The 22794-nt window shown below is 35.6% G+C and overlaps 3 protein-coding genes across 4 annotated transcripts; 2 read left to right on the top strand and 1 right to left on the bottom strand.

The window, feature by feature from the left end:
* Positions 1-587: 587 nt before the first annotated feature.
* LOC117916494 (zinc finger protein ZAT11) lies at positions 588-1307 on the top strand. The gene has a single exon (XM_034832562.1). The coding sequence runs from the start codon at positions 672-674 to the stop codon at positions 1149-1151; it is 480 nt and encodes a 159-aa protein (XP_034688453.1). The 5' UTR covers positions 588-671; the 3' UTR covers positions 1152-1307.
* Positions 1308-4872: 3565 nt separating this feature from the next.
* LOC117916072 lies at positions 4873-9981 on the top strand. Of its 2 annotated transcripts, none has more exons than XM_034831890.1 (6): positions 4873-5038; positions 5232-5422; positions 8039-9052; positions 9135-9200; positions 9276-9474; positions 9613-9981. In XM_034831890.1, the coding sequence occupies exons 2-6, from the start codon at positions 5420-5422 to the stop codon at positions 9675-9677; spliced, it is 1347 nt and encodes a 448-aa protein (XP_034687781.1). In that variant the 5' UTR covers positions 4873-5038; positions 5232-5419; the 3' UTR covers positions 9678-9981. The 2 variants fall into 2 exon arrangements, with proteins under 2 accessions (XP_034687781.1, XP_034687780.1); XM_034831889.1 differs by having other exon boundaries at positions 5204-5422.
* Positions 9982-11088: 1107 nt separating this feature from the next.
* On the bottom strand, positions 11089-21851 carry LOC117916073 (ras-related protein RABE1c). Its single transcript, XM_034831891.1, has 9 exons — positions 21701-21851; positions 21469-21564; positions 13604-13676; positions 13410-13510; positions 12336-12401; positions 11985-12082; positions 11659-11721; positions 11487-11579; positions 11089-11380 (listed from the first exon to the last, which is right to left on the bottom strand). Exons 2-9 carry the CDS (start codon positions 21539-21541, stop codon positions 11297-11299), a joined length of 651 nt encoding a protein of 216 aa, XP_034687782.1. The 5' UTR covers positions 21542-21564; positions 21701-21851; the 3' UTR covers positions 11089-11296.
* Positions 21852-22794: the final 943 nt, after the last annotated feature.

The raw sequence follows: 22794 nt of genomic DNA, 5'->3' as shown, positions 1-22794 counted from the left end.
TTAATCGCCCTACCTAATTTTGCCGAACCGCGTGGATCTTCCGAGTGAGATAAGACAGTGTCTTGGTGGGACTGCACAAACTTGTGCTCCACGTTTCCTCCTTGTTGCTGACTCACAACTCAAGATCTTACTTCATCGCATACGTGCTCTCAGAGCGCGTGTCAACTTTGACTCTAAAATACTGGAGACTACAGGGAAGCTCCCAAGCAGAGTTCAGAACCACCCCACACTTCAACTGCCCTTACACCCACGACAGCGGAAAGTGTCTTTTACGCGCTTTTGAGAACCCTTCTAGAACGGTCGTGATTCGTGGCCCAGAAGCTCAAATTAAAACTCCTCCTTCCCAGTGGTTACGTTCCCTTGAATTACGCGGTCACGCAAACATGTCACCTGGCGGCGCTACACTCACTGCCCCTCATTCGTCCATTATTTATGCACACCTTAACTCCTGCTTACTTAGCCCACAAGAAATTCAAGCGAGGGTACATCTGTCATTTCATTTCCCTCACATCAACAACCTCATAAAGTCGTACTCGTCATTCTCGACATCTCTGGCTCCTATAAATACCGCACTCTGCAAGCAACTTTCTTTCATCCACGTTCCATTAACCATTCAGCATTTTCAGCAACAAACATTCATAAATTTTCTTGGTTTGCTTTCATACTATAATATGAAGAGAAGCAGAGTTGATGGAGTCGATGAGGTTGAGGCCTTAGCCATGGCCAACTGCTTGATGCTCCTGTCTAGGGTGGGAAGATCCGAATCCACCAACCAGCTCCCGGGTCGTGTGTTCGAGTGCAAGACATGTAACAGAAAATTCCCTTCATTTCAAGCGCTGGGCGGTCACAGAGCCAGCCACAAGAAGCCCAGGCTCATGGGCGACGAACTGCAGCTTCCCACCTCGCCTGCGAAGCCCAAGACTCATGAGTGCTCCATTTGTGGGTTGGAGTTCGCGATTGGGCAAGCGCTGGGCGGCCACATGAGGAGGCACAGGTCTGAGATCCATAACCCTACGCCGGTGTCGGTTGTGAAGAAGACGAGTGACGAGAGAGTTTTGTCCTTGGATTTGGACTTGAATTTAACTCCCTGGGAAAATGATTTGAAGATTCAGTTCCGGAAGGTGCCTCATATGGTGGATTGTATTTTGTAATTTTTGGGCCATGACTTATATTTATTCGTTTGTATTTATGGAGACTGGTAGATTCATGATTCTTTATAGAGATTTCGATCTTTTGTAGATATAGATTTCTGTATTAGAGTGGTTCTTTATCCACATATATATATATATACATGGATTACTCATAAATTTCTGATTTTTTTTTTCTTGATTTATTTGACCTTTGCAAATCATTGAATGCAAATCCCGCTGGCCAAATTAGATCAGAGGTTGATTGTGTTTAAACCTAGGCATGATCCATATAATTCTCCCATAAATCCATATCAGACAATTTTGAAATCACTGTTTAAGCTCTCCTTGAAGCTTCTTCAAAGGGTTGTTCTTCATATATGATCAGGTTTCGTATAAAAGACTCAACAAAGTTATTTTATAAACTGAATATACACCTCCTTTGGATGTTATTTACACCATATATAAACTTATATGTACTTTATACCAACATTTTATATATGTAATTAATACAGATAATTTAAAAAATAATAATTAATTAATGATCGAATCTTCCTCGATAAATTCTCTACTCATTATCTTAAGTTATCTTCGAACATTATTTTATTATTCAAATTTGATTAGGCCGATGTGTTAAAGATAAGAAGTGAGAAACGAAACTTTTATTATGGCTAAATAATAATCAAGATTCAAATTCCAAGTAATATGTCGATTTTTTTCTCTAAGTGATCATGAATTGCTATCATCAAGGTTAGTAGATTTCTAAGTCCATGCAGAAAAAAATGAGTCATCATATTCCAATGGTTGTTGCTGGTGTTCGAGTCGTTGTTAAAGTCTATTGATACAGTAGATTTTATTGTTTCAATTATTGTAATACTTGTCCAAAAATTTTGTATTTTTTGGTATTTTTCCTCTTACTTTCCTTGACATGATTTTCAAACATAACGTGATATTTCACTTTGGATAGAGAATATAAATTTCTTTTAACCTGTGTTTTAAATGCCGTGCAAGACCAGACGGGTCGTTCCACATTATTCTCATTAAAACTAAAGAATTTGATGTGATATTAGATTATATAATTAATAGGTATAGAAGATGTGCAGCCGGATTGGAATGAGTAAAATTTGAGTTCCATCCAAACCGTAATCTCGTCAAGTTGTTCAGTTATGACGTGTTTAAAAAATTTCCTGAGTCAACTGGGTTGCTACCCTCTTGTCGGTTTACTGCCGGTGTGTCATTGTCGGAAAGTTCACCGGAAGCCGATTGACATTCAACAAAAGCACAAGATCTAGGAAATCAAGGGTATGAAGTGGTTGCCACTTCTTTTCTCCGGTGGAACGGTGTCGTTTTATTCTGTTGCCACGTCTTAAAAATTAATCATTGAGCCGCACAATACCCGGCGTAACGTAGATTAAGAATTTGCTCCTTTTATTTTTGTCATTTATCAATTTACAGTGATTTTACACCATTTCTCTAATTATTTATAACTTTTTATAAATTAAGCACCAAGGGATCACCTCAATCTCAATAATATGTCGACAATCTAAATAAAAAATTAATATCTTTTAAAGATAAATTTATAAGAATTATTATATTTTAAATAGAATTTCAGGTTATTTTTTGTTTTTAAAAATATAAATAAAAAATACGTCCCAACCATATGATTATATTCACATTTTTAAAATAATCATTTCATTTAACATATTTTAATTTCAAAATTTACACAATATAAATATACATATTTTGTTTTTATTTTATATGTTCCATAAAAAATATAATTATATTTGTTAAGCATAAATATTTATTATATTTTAATTACATGCATACAAATCGTGATTTTAGTAATATATTGAAAGGTTTGTAAATGAAAATATTGGGAGCTCTCTCCCCGATACCTTTCCTTCCTATGAATCTAGTGATTATTGGTATGTTTAGTCCAATTGCTACTGTTAGGTCACTTATTTTGAGTTATGGACATACAAAGTCAAAACATGTGTATCGGGTGTGCGACCCATCGACCCAATTATGAAAGATATGACTTATGTACGATACAAAAAATGTCCTAAGTATTAAGGTATAAGTTGTGACCTATATACTAAGGAATTAAAAAAGTGACCTAGGTATGGAAATATAACCTAATTATTAAGATGCAAAAAAGGTTATATAGGTAATAAGTTATGAATAATGTGATATTGATACCAAAAAATATGATTTAGATATTAAAATATGAAAAAACTAATCTAAGTAATAAGGTATAAAAAAAATATGAACTAGATATTAAGGTATTAAAAAAGTGACTTTGGCACTAAGATACCAAAAATATAACCTAAGTTAAAGCATGAAAATAAGAATTAGGTAGGTAGTGAGGTACGAAAAAAGTGATTTAAGTAGCAAGGTACGAATAATGTGACCTAGTAATTTAAATACAAAAAAATAATATAAATATCAAGGTACAAATAATGTGACCTAAGTACAAAAAATGTGACTTGGGTACTAAGTTAAGTAAATTGTGACTTCAGTATTGAAGTACAAATAATATGACCTAAATCCAAAAAATGTGACCTAGGTACTAAAATAAGAAAAATGCGGTTTAGAGATTAAGATATGAAAAAAAGTGATTTAGGCATTAAGATACCGATAATATGGGCGTGGTACAAAGATATGATTTTGATATTAGCAAAAAAGTAACTTAAATATTAAGGTACGAAAAATATAACTTATATGAAAAATATGACCTAAGTATTAAGGTATGAAAATGGTAACTTGGGTATGAAAAATATTATCAGGCATTAAAGAATGAAAAATATAATATAAATATGAAGAATATGATTAAAGTATAAAATATGTGAGTAAAGGTATTATGGTATAAAAAAATATGACTAAGATATGAAGAATTTGACTAAGGTATTAAGGAATAAAAATATAATTAAGATACCAAAATACTAAGTTGAGAAATATGCAACTAATTTAGGTATGAAAAAATGACTATATAAAAAATATATAATAAAAGTACAAAAAAATATGACTAAGGCATAAAATAAATATTACTAAAATGCAAAAAAAAAATATGATGATGAATGTATGAAATTTGTCATCTAACTATAAAAAATATAACAAAAATACCAAAAATACATTTAAAGTATAAATATAAGAAGAATATATATAAAATAAATAAAAAATTGTTATCATTTAAAATAAAATTTATTAAATATATTCATATTTATATAAAATAAATGACAAATTCGTACCTCAAGATAACAAGACTTTCCATTTATATTTTATTTATCACAAAAATAAAATTAATCTTCACAAAAAAAATCATTCTTACTACTTTAATTTTGATATTTTAATAAATGTTAAATAAAATATATTTAATTAATTTTTATCATAATTAATTATTTTATTTATAAAAAGTATGAACATTTTGGTTTGTTTGATCATTTTAAAAAACTTTGATTAAAAACCTGAGCGGTTACAAAAACTTTGAGATTGCATAATCATTAGAGGCCGGGCCCACACATAAGCCCACCGATTAAAACAGTATACGTGTCAAAAGCAGCGAGTTCAAAGCATTCTTTGACTTTTTTCCATTCTGAACAATTGGATTTTGACACGTATTAATCGCTGATACCTTTGGATCACATCAACTTGACCTAAATAGCTCAGAAAAATTAGTCTACAAATTATACGGACATGTGTACGGCTATGATAAATGTATGTCGAGACTATTTTTATACTTGATTGGCGAGAAAAAATCTAGTGCTCCTCCACACACCATATCAATTCTCTCTCTAGCACTTCCCGCCCTGCGCTCCGTCTGATCGCCGGCCATTCTCCGCTGTTACAGCGTCGCCAGAAGTTTCATCGGATTTCGACTAATATCAGCTGCTCCTTAGGTCTTCCGGCCAAAGGTACGGATCGCCGGCCTCTTCTTTAACGCATATTCGTTTCTAGGGTTAGGGCAACAATTTCCGTGGCATGTCTCGGCCTCAAAATTAGATATGAACCATGTGCTTTGTAGCAGTTCCTCTGAACAAGCAGTTTTCTTATGAAATTTGGTGGAATTCACATTTTAGGGTGTGACTATTTGCGGAACAATTGCAGACAATGTTCATTTTCGCACTCATTTGCGTGGATATAGCTAGGAGCGTGCATCAATGGCTTTATCCGTGCACGGAGGGGACTTAATTTATTTCGAATTTGGAAACTATCATTTTCACACCTGGTAGACCAAAGGGAAAAGTGGAATCACTAAACATTTTCTCTGCCGGAAGTATAAGGGGCAAACCAAAATGGTACGTTGAAAGCTTCTTATTTGAACCATTTCTATGACAGTTTCAATTTTGCGCCTTAATTTGAAATGATTGCTTTACGCAAAAGAAAAAAGAAACTGCTTTGAGGAAGTGTTATCTCACACTTTCACTGGAACATTTATGTGATATTTGGTTAGAGAAAAGTAGTAAAATATAATTAAAATTATACATTTTCAAAAGAGAGAAAAATAAATGAAATAAATTTTAAGAATTTGGAAAAGTAATAAACTTTAAATATATTTTTTATTTTCTTTCACTTCTTTTTCTCTTATATTTTTCTTTCATTTGCATTGTCCCTGAAATTTTACACGAACCAAACATAGCATTTTTCTTTAGACCTCTATTTATTTATTTATAATTATGTAATTGGTAGGTTTGTGTAAAGGCAGTAAAATGCTACATGGTTGTTTGATGATTTGGTTGGATGAAAAATAAGCTCTAAACAAAAGTAGTTAAGGCATTGATAAACTAAATTATGGTCCCAAACGTAATGATGAGGCCTCATCATTCATGTTATGACCAACTGATGTTGGTCTAGAACTTGTTTACTGCATATATGAAATATTATGCTAATGCAAAATGCACTAGAAGAAACTAGGTGTATAGACCATATATATAGGATTGCAACTGAGATAACTAGAACCCAACCGGACCAAACTCAATCCAAAAGGGCAAACCTAGGTTGAGAAATCCCAACTTCAGGTTGGGTTGGTCTTGGATTGAAGCATTGACCTCTAGCCCAGCCTGAGCTGCCTCAGTTGTAGATTTAACCATATATTTTGGGTTCATTAGAAGTGGATCGGTGGTGTTGCAACTCAAATGGGTTTAACTCAACTCCACCTTAGAAAAACCAAATTGAGGTAAAATTCTATCTTGACCTAAGGTTTTATGAGGCTTGGATTTAGGCATTGACGAACTGGAACTCTGCCTGTATTGATGTTATCATTTTATACATGTTTATGTCACATGACCATGAACATTTAATATGTTCAATGTTTCTTGAAAATGTACAAAAAGCTGAATTTCTGAGAAATTACCAGTGTCATTTGACATTTTTAGGAATGTTAGGCCTATCTTAACTTTTCTTTTACCACATCTAGTACATAAAATCAGTGTGAATTGTTTTTATTATATAAAATTACTACCATCATTATTCAGTATTTGTGACATGCTTTCATATTATCCTTGCAATATATTTCAACTCTTATTTATAGATTCATTATTTTGTAAAAATCACTCTTTAGGTGTGCTTAACTTCTTAACCATGTAATTGAGTTATTAATTAATGAAAATGTACAAATCAAAGAGGAAATTAATTCCTAATCTGAGCAATCCAATCTAACCAGTCTATCCTGACATTAGCTGAAACATCTAACCTTAGGCCAAGTTGGGGTGGGCTTGGATTGATGTCCAACTTGAGCCATGCTGCTAGAGCTGCAGCCATTAAACCAGCCCAATTTTCAATATTTTAAATTAACCATAATCCTTGCATGTCTGGTATTTGATGTGATCTGCTCATGATCCAGTGAAGTTGTTTCCACTTAAAAAGGAATGTGAAAATGTTTTCTTTTTTTAGAATGATATGAAGACAACTTAGTTGTGGTCAACTGAGATTGTTTTTAATTTGAAAAGGAAAGACTAGAATGTTTCACCTAATCTAGCTTGATTCTGGATGTGAACTGATGCATGTTAATAATTTTTTTTGGTTGGATTTTCATACTTTTGTACATGAGTTTAGAAATTACTTAAAGTCCTCTGTTTCATTAACAGTTTACTTGGAGAAGCTTAATTAATATGTTTATCTTAACAGAAGCTTCTTACTTTCAATGTTTAGGCAAATCATGCAAGCATGTGCTTAGTCTCTTCCAAAAGAGGCACTGTGCTGTCTCTGTGCCCAGCTGTGTGTGTTTATATATATGCATGCCTATTCTAGCTTCTTGTGGTTGTGAATTGATTAGATGTTAAGTCTTCCTTATAATAAAGTTCTTACTTTCATCACATTGGCAAATTACTTAGACATGTGTCTAATTCTCTTCTGAAAGGGGGTCTCTCTCTTCTCAAAATCATTGTTGTCCATTAGCTTTGACCTGAAATTCATATTCTGGACCATTGATTTTATAAAGGTGTTATAATTATTAATGTTGTAAGGGATCAGGATTGTTATGTTCTTTTTTTTTTGTTTTAATTTTTGTCATAGTGTCTGGTAAGGTTATTCAGATGATATTACATTACTCTTTCTTATTCATTTGTTTAAATAATATCTTAGTGATATAATATTTAAAAAAATTGTAGAACTGTTATAAGTAATTGGCTATTCTTCCCCATCACCAGCCAAAAATAAGAAAGAATGTTGATAGTGGGTTTTTTAAAAACCTTGATAAAAAATGGAGTTTTCATACTGACACAAATCATTCCTCTGTATAACCCATTTATGGTTTTGGTTATTATCTGGATCTCTCTCTTTCTTCTCCTTCCAAGCCCCCTCCCTCCCTCCAGCTTCTCATTTTTTTCTCTTTTGAATTAGCCATGTAGATTAGATCAACTTCTCTTAATGTGTCAGGATACACCACTAAGGATTATGTATGGCATTCTTTTCAGAACAAGGGTTTTTGGATGCCAAAGGGTGCTGGACACTTATCTGATGGGGATACAACATTTGACAACCCTTCCAGGATTGAACCAAAGCGGTCTCATCAATGGTTTGCAGATGTTGCTGAACCAGGCTTGTTTCCCAACAAAAAGCAAGCAGTACATTCCACAAGCAGCAAATCAACTTCCGGAATTTTGAATGCACATGGTTCTCCATGGGAGAACACTTCTGGTTTTCATTCAGTTCCAAACCAATTCATTGACCGGTTATTTGGACCTGAGACAGCTAGGCCTGTCAATTTCACGGAAAGGAATATCTCTCCTGTTGGAACAGATGGCTCAAGAAGCAGGGACATTGATGAGCAATTTGGAAATGATTCATCTGTTGGTTTGTCTATATCTAATGCTATTGAAGACCCTGAAACATGTCTCAGCTATGGTGGAATTAGAAAAGTTAAAGTCAATCAGGTTAGGGAATCTGATAGTAGTGAGAATGCATCAAAGGGACATAGCTATGATAGGGAAATTGACAGTAATATACCCACAGGTCAGGACTATGACAGGGGGAGTGATACCAGTTTTATGTCAATAGGGGCAGCCTACTATAAGGAGGATGAGAATGACAAGTTAATGGGTCACACCTACAACACTGGAGACCATAATATACCAATGGGTCACCCTTATAATAAGGGGGATGCCAATACCATATCTTTTGGTAGCTATCATGATGAACCTGATAATATCCCCTTTGCCAGGCCCATAAGCAGCTATGGCTTGTATCAGTCTTCAGTTCAAATATCAGACACAGAGAGTGAAAGAGAGTTGGATGCATCAAATGCTAATGGAACTTTAAGTTCTGCTCAGTTAGCTAAATTAAGACCTGAGTCTGCTTCCAAAAATAAATCAGAATTTAAGATGTCTAAGAAAGAAGCTCCAAACAGCTTCCCATCAAACGTCAGAACCTTGATATCAACTGGTATGCTTGATGGGGTGCCTGTGAAGTATGTCTCCTTGTCACGAGAGGTAAGTTTTGGCTCTTTTTGTACGTGTTTCTTCATTAAAATTGTGATTTCAGTGACATGGTTACATCTGTGCACATAAACAGGAGCTTCGTGGAATCATAAAAGGCTCTGGCTATCTTTGTGGGTGTCAGTCATGTAATTTTAACAAGGTAAGCCATCCCCAGTTTCGTTGTTTGACTTGACTCTCTAGACCTTAGTGATGAATCAAATGGTTTATGTTTAAGGTACTCAATGCTTATGAATTTGAGCGTCATGCTGGTTGCAAAACAAAACACCCAAATAATCACATATACTTTGAGAATGGGAAGACTATTTATCAGATTGTCCAAGAATTAAGGAGCACCCCTGAGAGCTTGTTATTCGATGCCATTCAAACAGTGACTGGATCTCCGATTAATCAGAAGTCCTTCCGCATTTGGAAAGGTAACAAAAATTCTACTATCAAAACAACCATGAAGTTTGCTGTCTCCTTCCCTGTAATAATTGGAAATTCATTGATTTCCCCACCATGTGTTAGTGCCAGTACTATATTCTATCTCTTTCTGTGTTCCTCTTATGCAGAATCATTTCAAGCAGCTACACGGGAGCTTAAGCGTATCTATGGAAAGGAGGAACTGAATCTATGAAAGGAGTATTGTTAATGAGCCTGGATGAGAATGTAAGATAGGGTAGCTAGCCTCTTTCATGTGCATAGAAGCAAATACTCCTTTTTTATTAATAAGTTGTGTTTACTGTGAAGTGCCATTTGACATGGCCAAAGCGATGCATTCTGTTATTTTGAGGCATGATTAGTTTTGCTGATATTGTTTTGGAAGGTATCTTGGTAAAGATGTGTGGTTAATGCTACCTGAAAGAACAGAATGCGCCCAGGGTTTAAGCTGTTCAATGCATGACTGGCAGGGATGTTTTATTTAAGGTTTATTTCGGATATATTATTATATGTGGATTTCTTTAATAGATACCATTTCCTGACATAACTTTGTTTCAGTCTGGGCTCCTTCCAACCAACTACTAAAACTTGTTTAATTGGAAGATCTTTTCAAGATTTTGGCAATGTAACTTGTTCGAATGAAAGGGAGTTTTTTCTTTGAGAATGAGTGAAAAGGAAATGTGGCAACCAGTTAAACGAGTACATTGATGTAGCTGGTACCTATTCAAGAAGCTCCTGTGTGAAGGAAGTTTCTTCATTGAAATTATCAAGCTACCCCACAATATGTGGAGCTTGAAAAAGAACGGGCCCAGGAGGAAATGGATTTGGAGGTGGGGGGGAAGCGCAAAAGAGCTGGGAGAGCATCAAGGATCAGTAGATCAGATGGAAGACAAGTCGCCTTATGACCTCCACTGCATACAGGGTTTCCTGGTTTTAAGGTTACCACATCAGGCATCAAGCCATGTCCAAAGGACATACTTGGGCTTTGAAATTTCGGCTTCACTTAAATATTGATCCATACTATTACTGATGGGGATCAATTTGATCAAGAAATCACCTGCATGAGCAACGAATTTTTTTATACTCTTAACCCCTTTTTAAATAAAACATTTGTTACAATTACAGATAGTAATTCTAAAAACGATGCCGGATTTATGACAGATAATTTTAAAATTTGATGGTTAAACTGGAATTATCTCCCCAAACACAAGTATTCGACTTCTCGTATGACATTTCGAAAGTAATTTTTAAATTTTCCCATTTTAAATATATATTTTTTTAAAATGCTGTAATTATTTTCAAGACCCCCTTTGCAACCATTAGACAGCTCGATGTCACGTAATTCCAGAAGCTACAACTCCTTCAGATTGTTTCCCATCACAGATACTCTCAACCATTTGCACCAACGAAGAATGTGACCGTATTTTCCCATTTGTTTTGGGGAAAAAAATAAACATTCAGTCACATTCTTTAATTAGACGATCGAATTTGCCATGTAATTCCTTCTGCTTTCAGAACCCAAAGGCAAACCAGTTTAATCTTTCTACAAGGAGAGATTAACCATATTAGTGGTAAATGAAAGAGGGAAAAAAGGGGCAAGAAAGAAGGGAAAAACATAGGAACTGGGCTTGCAGCAAAATAAATTTCTCAAATAATAAGAAACTACCTTTCACACGCTAAAACAAGTTTGAAAAGAATCACAATAAGCAAAAAATTACAAGCAACCATTATATCGTCATCAGAATTAGTTTTCTTCTATTTGATTTCCAAGAAAACATGCTGCTTCAGGCACCAATTCAGCAGTATCTTACCTCTTTAAGAACCACAGCAAGCCGATTTTTGGGCAGTTTGACCAACCCCGGTTGCCTGGTCTGGTTGATTAATCCGAATTGCTGTGGGCTGCACAAGTAGAACCAAAGAAGTAAGTTCTCCATACTTGAAAATTAAGAGGTCCAATTACTTAGTTTTCTCTCTTTTATCTTCACTTTCATTCAGAACCAAATACCTCTGCCCTGGAGTCAGTGTCCGCAAGCCTCTGCTTTATATCCCTTGCAATTGAAAAGAAAACTTCTTCCACATTTAGATTCGTCTTTGCACTCTGCCGTACACAAGATCTTTCAGCATACACATTGTATCAACAATCATGAAATAGAAATGTTTCTACAAGCTCTACTTACAGTTTCAAAGAATTTGATGCCATACTCATCAGCAAGTGCTTGGCCCTTGGAGGTAGGCACCGCCTGAAGAGGATTTATCAAAAGGATACGATCAAAAATGGTGAAAAACACTGATCTATATGCGTGCAAAAGAGGGAGGGGGAAATGGAGAAGTTGCTGGTTCAACAAAGAAGCATTAATATTTTCTTCCCAATGCCAAGCAAAAATAAACTTTCCCCTCCAAAGCCAGTATGTAGGATTGACCAGCAAACTTAATAATGTATATCAAATGTGACAAATAAACTAAAATGTTACTTCATGATGGGAAAACTGACACAAGAACATACCCTTTTGCTTTCATCCATGTCAGCCTTGTTCCCTACCAGTATCTTGTTAACATTGTCAGAAGCATGTTGCTCAATGTTTCGAATCCAGTTCCTAATATCTGAAAATTGTAAGAAGCAAGTTTTATAAAAATCAATACAGAAATCAAAATATCCAATAGTTTTGAAAACCAATGTGGTTTCTCAACCATCCACTTCAGAAAAAGCACCTTTAAGGCTTTAACAATATGCATAAATAGTGGGAAAGACTGTAAACAGTAGAATTTCAGAGGATCAAATAGGTGGACACATAGTCCTTTAGAAATATGTACAGCTTCCCGAATTTCAACTGATGGAAGTGAGAAGGAAACTTACTGTTGAAAGATGATTCATCGGTTACATCATACACCAGCAAAATACCCATGGCTCCACGATAGTAGGCTGCCAAAATAAAAGGGAAGGGAGGAAAGAAGTTACATGTGGGCAAATATGTGATCTAGATTCAAACTAGAGAAAATATAAGTAATCAAACATCATAGAAGCAGAACACAACATAGAATGCAATTGGTTGGAGGAGAACCACTACAAGGAAGCACTGACTCACTTGCCTACCATCACACATTCCAACATGCTTGCCATAGTAATCATGTAAAAATCACTTAGCATTTGACCCTCTGATAGAGCCCAACCCAAAAGACTTCAATTTTCAATATATCATCCAACAGGATTATTCCAACAACTTGATCTAGCACACTTCATGATAAGATTGTAGGTTGCATATTTCCTGTGCACCACATGGAGCATGAATGTGGTGCCACAAGGACTGATGCTACAATTATTAAATGAAACCTCCTGCCATTGTTGGAGAGTCTCTGGAAAGTTTCAAAAGACTAACATTAAAACAATCTAACAACAATTTGTGATACCATGTGATGCCCAAATGTCACACCTCTGCGTCATCTCCTAGTGCCTTTGCTTCCAAGCCAACTTTTATGCTAGGGTATTATGTTTCCAAGCTGTTTCCAGTGTGGGAATTGTTCCTCTCCATTGCTAAAAGGTATTGGAGATGCCCATTACTGCCACACTCAACTCTTAACCTTCCTCTCCAGTTACTTTGCTTGTCCCACCCCTCCCAAAAACCAAAAACAAGTCAATTTTCCTCGTTCATCACTTCATTCTGCTTGGTACGCTTCCCAGTTCAAGAACTGTCCAACAATTTTTCTCTTGACATTTGGAGTGAAATGCATAAGATATTAGAGTTGTTTAAAAAGTTGGTTTTCAGCCTGGAGGATCTCCTAAGGTGGACAATACAACATTCAGAAACAATCCATCAATTTATTCTTCTACATAGCGACATACAACCAACCACAAGCTGGGAAGATGGTTTTCACTACTGCACCAAGCAGTTATCAAAATTAAACCAGATTCCATCAAGATAAGAGAACTTACCTGTTGTGATTGTACGGAACCGCTCCTGACCAGCAGTATCCCAGATTTGGAGCTTGATCCGTTTGCCATCAAGTTCAATGGTTCTTATCTTAAAATCAATACTGCATAAGTTCGAAATTGTGACTTTAGAAGCAATTTTTGGAGGAATAAAGTTTAGTAGTGCACTTCTTCACTGAAACTTGGAGAAAACATACCCAATAGTGGTGATAAAACTAGTGGTGAAGGACCCATCTGAAAAACGCAAAAGAAGGCAACTCTTACCTACACCTGCAATGTAATGGCAAGAAACACTTTAATCCATACAGCAATCTTGGGTTTTCATTAAATCAAAGGCTTTAGATTCCCAGCTTTGCTTAAAGAGAAAGAATATTTGCAAAAGGTAGTCCAGGTCAATCAATTCTGCTTATGGGTATCATAAATCCATAACTAGAACTTGCCGATATGCATCATGGAGCTAAAGTTTGCTTATATACTCTTCCACTAAGAGTTTGATAATAGATTGCTACCATGCCCAAGCATTCAAGTAAGAATATTCATCAATCATACTTGAAACTTCTGGACCAGATTGAACCTCATGCATTAATTTTCAGATCCCGCTATACCAGAAGCCAAGGTTAAAGGGGCAAAAGAGAAAGAGGAAGACAAAAACAAAAAAAACAAAAAAAAATGATTTTCCATAATAATCTACCTTTATTATTTCTTCATTAGGTCATTCAATCTCACAATCTAAGAATAAAAAAGAAATATATGTCGACCCAGCATGGTTGTTTCCAATCACCTAATTGCATGTTAAAATAATGTGGCTTCCAAATTATTAGAAGTGGTGCAATTGCAAAGTGATTAGCAGATCATACACTCTCCAGCTCAAAGTTCCTCCTCAATCTCAAAATTCGATCAATCATATATAAGCAACATATTTTGAGAAAAACAGAACCATGAAAAGCGAACCCCTTAACCAATTCACAAATAATCCTTGTTGCCTTGAGTCTATAATCTTTAAAACAAATGTTCTGAGTTGGCATGCCACCATCAGATGTCATAAATCACCTTATGTTACAGTGCTCAAACCTTGCAAGTTACACAATGAGTACATATTAATTTGTAATTAGTAAAATGCATTTTTCTGACATACATCCCTATAACTCCTGTTCTCAAAAGTATTTTCATGAGAATGGAGGGATGTTCTAGATGGATGACTGAACTTAAGAATGTCCTCTTCAACTAATTATTCAAAAGGGAGACAGTAAAAAAGAAAAAAACATAAGGGGGAGAGATCTTCTGGTGCTGGCATGAAGCTCAACACTTTCTTTGCATCTGTAAGTTTCACAGGGAAAGGATACAACCTATGCTGAAAGGGTGAAGGTCTCATGTTTTTGCTTACAGGAGATTAAGATGGATGTGATAAGGACATAGTGAGGGATATGCAGGAAGATGGCAGGTAGAGTGGGAGTTTGTTTCTTTAAAAAAAAAAAAATTGTTTTTGTCTTGCTTTTTCAAATAGACTTAAAAGAGCAACTCCTTTTTCCATATGTAACACTTCTCATCTTTCTCCCCTTCCACCACCCACCCCCCTTCCCCCAAATGGGATTTGAACCCAAAACCTCCCACATTCCCACTGTAGCCCTTTGCCACTTGAGCCGGACCTCAAGGTCTCTTGGAAGAACTTCTTCCTCTAAGAGGAGGTTCCCAACTTTATTGAGAGACACAATTTGTAGGACCTTCTCTAATGATGAGTTTCCATTTGCGGCGTTTAGACAAATTTTTAGTCTCTTATGTGGGAGAGCACTTCTTAAATATCAATTACAACAACTTTTTCCTGGTTTTTATCAGGTAATAGGCCCATTATTTCTTATTGGGCAATAGGCAAAAACCATTTCAGCCTTGCAAAACCCCCCCCCCCCCTCTCCCCTTTTTTTTTGGATAGGCAAATAATAAAATTTTATAAATAAGAGCCAAAATACAGCACACAAAAGTAAAGGTTTTTGGGTCAAACAGAACACCAAAGTATACACCGAGCATCAAAAGACACCCAAAAAGACTTTCAGCCTTGCAAACATGTAGCTAGAGAAGAGGAGTTAGTAGAGGAAGTTATAAGAGTGTGATGGGAGGCTTGCTAGTACAGTAATGCCAGAGTGTAGAAGTTCCAGCACTATATAAGTTTGTTTGTTTGTTTGTTATGCATACATACATACATATATTTATATATATTATTTTTAATAATGGGATAAGAGATTAAAGAAGATAAAAGAAAATGAAAGAAAAGAGTATCTTTGGCAATCACATTTTGAGGCTCCCAGATAATTACATCCAATGTTTCAAAAAGCTAAAGGCGGTCTTGAAGCATTTTGCATAAATGAGGCAAAGCATAAGCCTCGAGGCAAAATGAGGTGTTAGCCTTAACTTAAATAAATAAATAAAAATTATAAAATAAAATAAACTCAGAAAATTACAATAAAATTGAATAATAAAAAGACAAACTTCATAATGATAAAATTAATTATTTTTCATTGTTAATAGTTATAATTCAGTTTCTTTTTCTCTCATAAAATTTAGCTCATGGTTTATTTTTCATTATTAATAGTTCTAATTTAGTTCATTTTGCTTTCATAAAATTTAGCATTCTTTCATGGTTTTACCAAATAATTTCAATATTACTGTTACTACCATTAGGATCCTTTGAGGAATATAACCATATCCAATTGCTATATTATCCTCCCCATTGGTGTTAATGACCACCCATCCCTCTTTTTCTTCATCAGTCAATTGTAATGATATCTTTTTTTATCTATCAATAATTAGATTATATGCGAGATCAACCACTAGGACAATCAACAATTCTCTTATTCTTCTCAATCTCTCTTTTTACCTTCCATTTTAAAAGTTAATTGAAAGTTAAGTAAACCCTTATTTTGTAAAAGCTTTAATCAAATAGGGACCCAATACAAAATTCATGAAATCTATATCAAAAGTCTACAAAAACATAGATGATAGAACCCATTAAAACTCATAAAATATTGAGACTTGAGCCTGTTATAAAATATATACCAAAAGCCCACAAAACAAAGGCCAAAAATCCTTTGGATATTTGAGGCTAGGCCTCAAAGTTATAAGCCTCAATAGGGCGAGGCTTAAGCCTCAATTACCCTAACTGAGGTTATAGCCTCAAGACTAATTTGTAGAGCCTTTCCTTGAGGTGAGCCTCGAGGCATAAGTCTCAATAGCTTTTACATCTAGGGTTTCTAAGCAATTTCACTTAGGAGAAAATAGAATCTTGGCAATTGCAGCAAGGCTCCTAGGCAATTAAGCCCAAAATTCTTGAACAATCACATTTACGAATAAGGCAATCACACCCAAGATTATTAAATGATCACAATTAGAAGACAAGCACACCCTCAAAGCAAATATAATAAATGTTGAAATTTATTAAAATTTCAGTTCTCCACCTTAAAAGATGATATAGTCACATTGGTATATATATGCTCTTATGAACTTCCGTAATTTCTTACCTTCCTCATAAGGATAGGAATATATATATATATATATATATGAAAAAATATATATTACTTAAAAACTAATGCTATTTGTTTCTAGGAAAATACTAAGAAAAGAAAATAAATGTTAATGAAAATGATTTTCTAATGTTTAGTCTTACTATGGACAATATGAAGGAAAATTAAATATAATTAAAAAAATTTAAAAACTTATGCATTCTCAAGTTATTTAATCTTTATGTAGAAGAGTTAAAATAAGTGAAATGAGTTTGAAGTACCATATAAAAACAATTTATCGACTTTAAATATATTTTTTATTTTTCTTCACTTTTTCTTTCCTTCTACTTTTCCTCTCTATTTTTTTTCCCTCACGGTTTTCCTCGAATTTTCCGAGAGCCAAACATGACTTAAAAGGAATTAAAACTTAACCAATATAACAAGAAGACTCAAAGAAATAAAAATTTGAATAAAAGAAAAAAAGAAACTACCACCTAAATGGAAACTAAAACAGAATATTCAACTTAACCTAAATTAACCATGGTAAGTCTTAAAAGGAACTTAAATCATCATTGGTGTCATAAATTAAGGTTTGGGTATTGGGATAAACTTTTCCCCCTCTCTATAAGTCTTCAAAGGATATTCCCAACAATGTTCCCCATCATGGTGTCTTCTAAGTTCATACCAGCCAAGAAGCTGATAACTTTGAAAAATTAATTGAAGAGATGGAATACGAAGAACCTAGGAAGGATTAGGTTAAGGAAAGTAGGGTTTTTTGAGCATATTAAGGGTTTGAATGATAAAGTAAAAGCATATTTGAAAGAAATCTGAATCTTATTTTTATTGCTCTCGTCCCAAAGAAATGAAGCCCAGAAGAGCTCAGGGATTTCAGCTCCAACAGATTGGTGGAAGTTGTTAGGGGTGCTGGTGTCTTTTAAATAAATGCTAGGGCTGCAGTGTGCTTTTGTGGAGGGAGAACAAATCTTAGATACAAGCCTTTATTGGAATGAAGTATGAACTATAAATTAAATATTATGTCTGGACTGATTTCCAAGTTGTACATAGGGTGTAAAATCATCCAATCTGGAGTTTTGCATTTTTTTTGTTCTCCAATAGATACAATCTGGAGTTTTCTTATTTTTCTTTTGAGGAGGCCAGGTTTTGAGAATAGATAGAGGAAATGCATATTGGATTGTGAATCTTCAGCCTAGTTTTCTATTCTGGTCAAGGGACTCACAGAACTTCTCAACAGCTCAAGGGATATCAGGCAAGGAGATCTCCATTCTCTTTATTTGTTCGTTCTGGTGACGAAGACCATTTTGGGGTTCCTCTCTCAGGTCAAGATGAGGGTATGTTGGAAGAGAAGGGGCTGAGTTACTAAAGAGGTGAGCTCTTATGGGGAGAATTATAATTGGGAAGCCAGATTGGGGAAACAGTCAGCACTGTTCAAGATAAGTGAATGAGGTCGGATTCTTGTTGGATGTGTGGTGTGCATAAAGGACCATAAAGAGAGTCCTTCTTGAACCTTTTGGTTACTGCTACAAATAAGGAGGCCTGGTAATGGAGTGTAAGGGCAGGGTTGACCATAACTCTTTCTGGAGTCCTAGTTTCATTAAGCAATTTCAAGTTTGGAAGCTAGAGTTGGCTGATGAGTGACTGGGAAAGATCTATGGTGCTAGGGTCAGAGCAAAGGACACATGGTATGAGAAGGGACAAAGTGAAAAGAGCAGAGTTTTCAGCTGAGTCTTACTATATAAGATGTTAGCAGGAATAGGGGAATAAATTTGCTAGGAAGGAGGGATAGTGGACGGGTTTCCCACTAAAGTATCTTTCTTTGGGCAGATAGGATTTAAGAGACACCCATATATACACATGTGCACACACATACCAGAAAAAGGAAAAAACAACACAAACAAAAAAATAAAAAATAAAAAATAAAAAATAAAAAATGAAAATACTAGAACTGGAACTAGAACCAGAACTAGCAAGGCCCATCCAAGGTATTTGGGGTCAGCTTTAAGACCCAACTTTTGACAAAGTTTGAGATTAGTTTACCATAGGATCTCAACCTAATATCACTAAAACAGTGCCAAATAAGTTTTTTTTTTTTTAAATAGTCAAACAATTGAACCTATGAAAAATAACATCCAATTAGCAAACAGCTAGTTAAAAATGTATTCCAATTACGATAAATCTCAAACTTCTTCCCTTGATTTTTTTTTTTTTTTTTTCTTTGTTGATAGGCAAAAGAGCAAAAGATATATTTTTTTTTTTTGATAAGTAAGCAAGATATTCATTAAAAAGGCTAAACGCCACAAAGCATACAGGGAGTATACAAGCTGGCTACAGCCCAAAAAAAGAAAAGGACCAGAAAAAACTACCTCCCCTCAAGTGGAAGCTATCCACTCCAAGAAACCTATAAGGGAGAAAGACTCCTCATCTAAATACACTTTGGCCCAATTCCACAGGTTACAAACAAAAGAATTCTTTAATCTCTGAATATTCAACTCACCCCCCCTAAAAGCTAATCTATTCCTCTCCTTCCAAACCGTCCAAAAAATACACAACGGAATGGAATTCCAAATCTTTTTCCTTTTCTTCCCTACAAATGAGCCCCTCCAGGAGATAAGAGTCTCCTTTACAGTTTCTGGGAGGACCCACTTGATATCTATCAACCCAAAAATAATATCCCAAAGGACTCTAGTCACTATACAGTGTAAAAGAATATGATTTACATTCTCTTCTTCACAGCCACACAAAAACCAACAATTTGGTAGATGCACCCCTCGTATCTGAAGCCTATCCAGAGTGAGCACCTTCTCCCAAGTGGCCTCCCAAGCAAAAAAACAGACTTTAGTTGGCACCCTATCCACCCATATTTTCTTTACGGGAAACACTGTATCATTAGGTTTATCCAACAGCCTATACGCATCTTTAACCCTGAAGAAGCCATTTCTTCCTTGCCTCCAATTAACAGAGTCATCCCCCAATGAAGGCCTATGACCCCTCAAAGTATGGAGCAAATCACCAACCATGTCCAACTCCCAGTCATTAAAGATATATTAAAGAGCCAAAAAAGGCTACACCAAGTACACAGGAAGTATACATGTGTGCACCAAAGAAAAAACACAAAAATCCTCTTCTTAATGGCAACCTAACCGATTGATAAAATCAATCATAGCGAAGGACTCTTGCCCTAGGATTTCTAGAAACCTACAAGGATTTCTAGAAATGAATGCATTCAATGAAGTACACAGACTAATATGTTAGCATGAACATCCAACTGCAATCTGTGATTTCGATAAGTCTAAAATGCTTACTCGAGCACCTTAACAGCCAGGAAGCACTTCTAACTTCCAAAAAGCTGCACCAAATGAAGTTGGGGAAGAGAGGATGGAGGAATGAGAGCACCCCCATCATCCTTGTTGATTTTCTTCTTTAGTATTTTGCTAATAGAACCTTGGCTCTAACCCATAGCCTAGGACGGCCCAACCTAAAACTCCAATGCAACATCCCCTAAAAGGATGCAAATGATGCCAAACATGGTTGAACACCGTCACACTCTGTTACATGACAGTTTCTCTTACTCCATTATGGAATTCTTCTTCAGTACCAAACAAACATATGTATTATATCATTCACTGAAGGGCCAAAGCATTAGAACTAAATGAAGCTTGCACATGAAGTCAATGCCTCTGAAGAAAATGACCAATCCCTGGGACCCCAGGCAGGTGAAAAGAATCATGCCGAGACCTCAGTCACGAATAGATCAGTGACTATGATCCCAACTAAAAAAAAAAACACAAAATGAAGTTTCCATAGAAGACTTCCAAAGGCCAAAACAATCATTTAAGCCAAACTCTGTTTCACTTTGAGACCCAACCACCACTCCAACCTCCCTTACTCGATCTACTGAAGTTATAACCATCCAGCCACATCTCGCTCAACCAAAAAGTTTAAAACAAATTAATTGTTCAACTTATCAAAAATTAGGGGAAAAAACTGAAATTTTCGTTCAATCAGAGTCAGTAAATAACACACTATGGTTTTAGTGTAAAGAAGGAATAAAGCCCATAAAATTTCATGCCAATTAGAAACATATGACGCATACCAGATAAACAAAAAAATAAAAATAAAAAACCCAACATTTCAGAACTCGTTGTTCTACAAGGCAAAAATAGGTAACCAAAGGCAATCAAGAAATTCAGCATCAAACACCGAATGAGGTCAAACAATCAAGAATCCCAATACGATCAAAGCTCTTTGACCCAAAAACCTCAAAAATTAGGTGAAGAGAATTTGAACAGTCAACCAAACTAGATCCGCAAAGACACCACCCAACCAGCTCTGAAGTCTGAACCAAACCCAACAATAGTCAAATCTTCCCCAATCCTAAATTCATCTAATCCTCACCAAACAGCAACCAATGTCCAGAAAATAAAAATAAAAAATTTAAAAATCCAAATTTAAATAGCGATCTGAACATTTTATCCCCGTTTGGTTCTCGAGAAAATAAGAGAAACAAAAAGAAAACAAAATGCGTGAAAATGGCTTCCAGTCTAGCCACGTACCGCTGTCTCCGATCAGAAGAAGCTTTATTAGATAATCATAATCGGCTCTAGCCCTTGCTGGTGGAGCAGCCATCGATCAATATATATTAACAGACCCTAAAATTTAAAAACCAAATCACAAATCGGCAGAAAGTTAGAGAGAGAGAGAGAGAGAGAGACTCTCCGAAACTTCAACGGTTACCCAACATGGAGGAATCGAGAGGGAGAGAGAGAGAGAGATGAAGCTTTTTACCGAATGGAGACGACTTGGATTGATCGGTTCAGGTCCGACGTGCAGGCTCCGACTATGGAGGCTAAGATGCGCACTATGATTGCTCCCACACCCCCTTTTTTAGCGTGCGCTGCTTGTCCCCCCTGCGCAAACTAGCAACTTCTCTGTGAATTGGGTGTACACGGCTCCAGCCAATAAAATCAGACCAGCGAAGACGATGTTGCCGAAATAACCACGTGTCGCCAGTACACTGGTGAAGAATCTGGGCCTTGGAGTATATAAACTGTTCTCGCGTCGTGTGAATTGAAGCTGGGTCCAGGCTTAGTTCCTGTGCGCTGGCGTCCTACGCATCGACCTCATATTACAACTGTCAGAAGGCTCAAAACGATGTCGTTTCAACCAAGTCGGAACCGCCACAACATGATTGGTTGCGTGGAAAATCTTTTTCTATGGTGGGAATCCTACAGTGTAATCCCGCACAAGTGTAAAAAGGTGGGGAGCATGGCCTGAGATTGTGAAACGTAGCACTTGGTCAATTGATCCAACGGCGGGGACAGGAGCAAAAATAATTACAAAATGTCAATGATTTCAAAATTAGGACATGGTCTGAGACAGATAGCAATAAAATGTTAGGTGCTCACAAGTGTTCGGACCAATTCATTTTGCTTTCAATCTAAGGAAACTACTTGTCTTTATTATACTTATTCTCAACCAATGAATGACTCGAGTCCATTCTGCTCCTCTTATTTTTTATTCTTCTGTCATAATCTAAGTAGACTGTGACAGGGTTTTTGTTGATTGAGTCTTAAAATGCATGGTCCGTTGCCTTTCCCAACGTACCAACTCCAAGAAGCCATGTTGAGTAATTCAACGAATTTGTTATTAGTAGAAAAAACATCCTTGAGCAGATGACGTCACCTATGCATCTTTAAATCTCATTATTTACGCTATTATATTTTGATTTCGTATTCTTATTTGACTACCTAAATTTCATCTACATATATTTAATAATATAAAGTTTTTGTTTCATAAATATCCCCATAATATTATATTATTTTCCAATAAAAATGTAATGTTGGAGGATATTAACAAAAAAAAATTATAACGTTCGAGTT

Source organism: Vitis riparia, chromosome 6 (genome assembly GCF_004353265.1).
Source record: "Vitis riparia cultivar Riparia Gloire de Montpellier isolate 1030 chromosome 6, EGFV_Vit.rip_1.0, whole genome shotgun sequence".
Lineage (NCBI taxonomy): Eukaryota > Viridiplantae > Streptophyta > Magnoliopsida > Vitales > Vitaceae > Vitis > Vitis riparia.
Note: the sequence above shows the minus strand (reverse complement) of the source record. Positions and strands in the feature narration are given on the sequence as shown.

Excerpts from the sequence above, each read along its gene's own strand:
- LOC117916072 (XM_034831890.1), top strand. Across the intron at positions 9,201-9,275 it reads AGTCATGTAATTTTAACAAG|GTACTCAATGCTTATGAATT; the intron begins GTAAGCCATCCC and ends TTTATGTTTAAG. Across the intron at positions 9,475-9,612 it reads GTCCTTCCGCATTTGGAAAG|AATCATTTCAAGCAGCTACA; the intron begins GTAACAAAAATT and ends CCTCTTATGCAG.
- LOC117916073 (XM_034831891.1), bottom strand. The coding sequence starts at position 21,541 with ATGGCTGCTCCACCAGCAAGGGCTAGAGCCGATTATGATTATCTAATA. Across the intron at positions 13,677-21,468 it reads TCTTCTGATCGGAGACAGCG|GTGTAGGTAAGAGTTGCCTT; the intron begins GTACGTGGCTAG and ends ATTACATTGCAG. Across the intron at positions 13,511-13,603 it reads AGTTTTATCACCACTATTGG|TATTGATTTTAAGATAAGAA; the intron begins GTATGTTTTCTC and ends GAACTTATGCAG.
- LOC117916494 (XM_034832562.1), top strand. The coding sequence starts at position 672 with ATGAAGAGAAGCAGAGTTGATGGAGTCGATGAGGTTGAGGCCTTAGCC.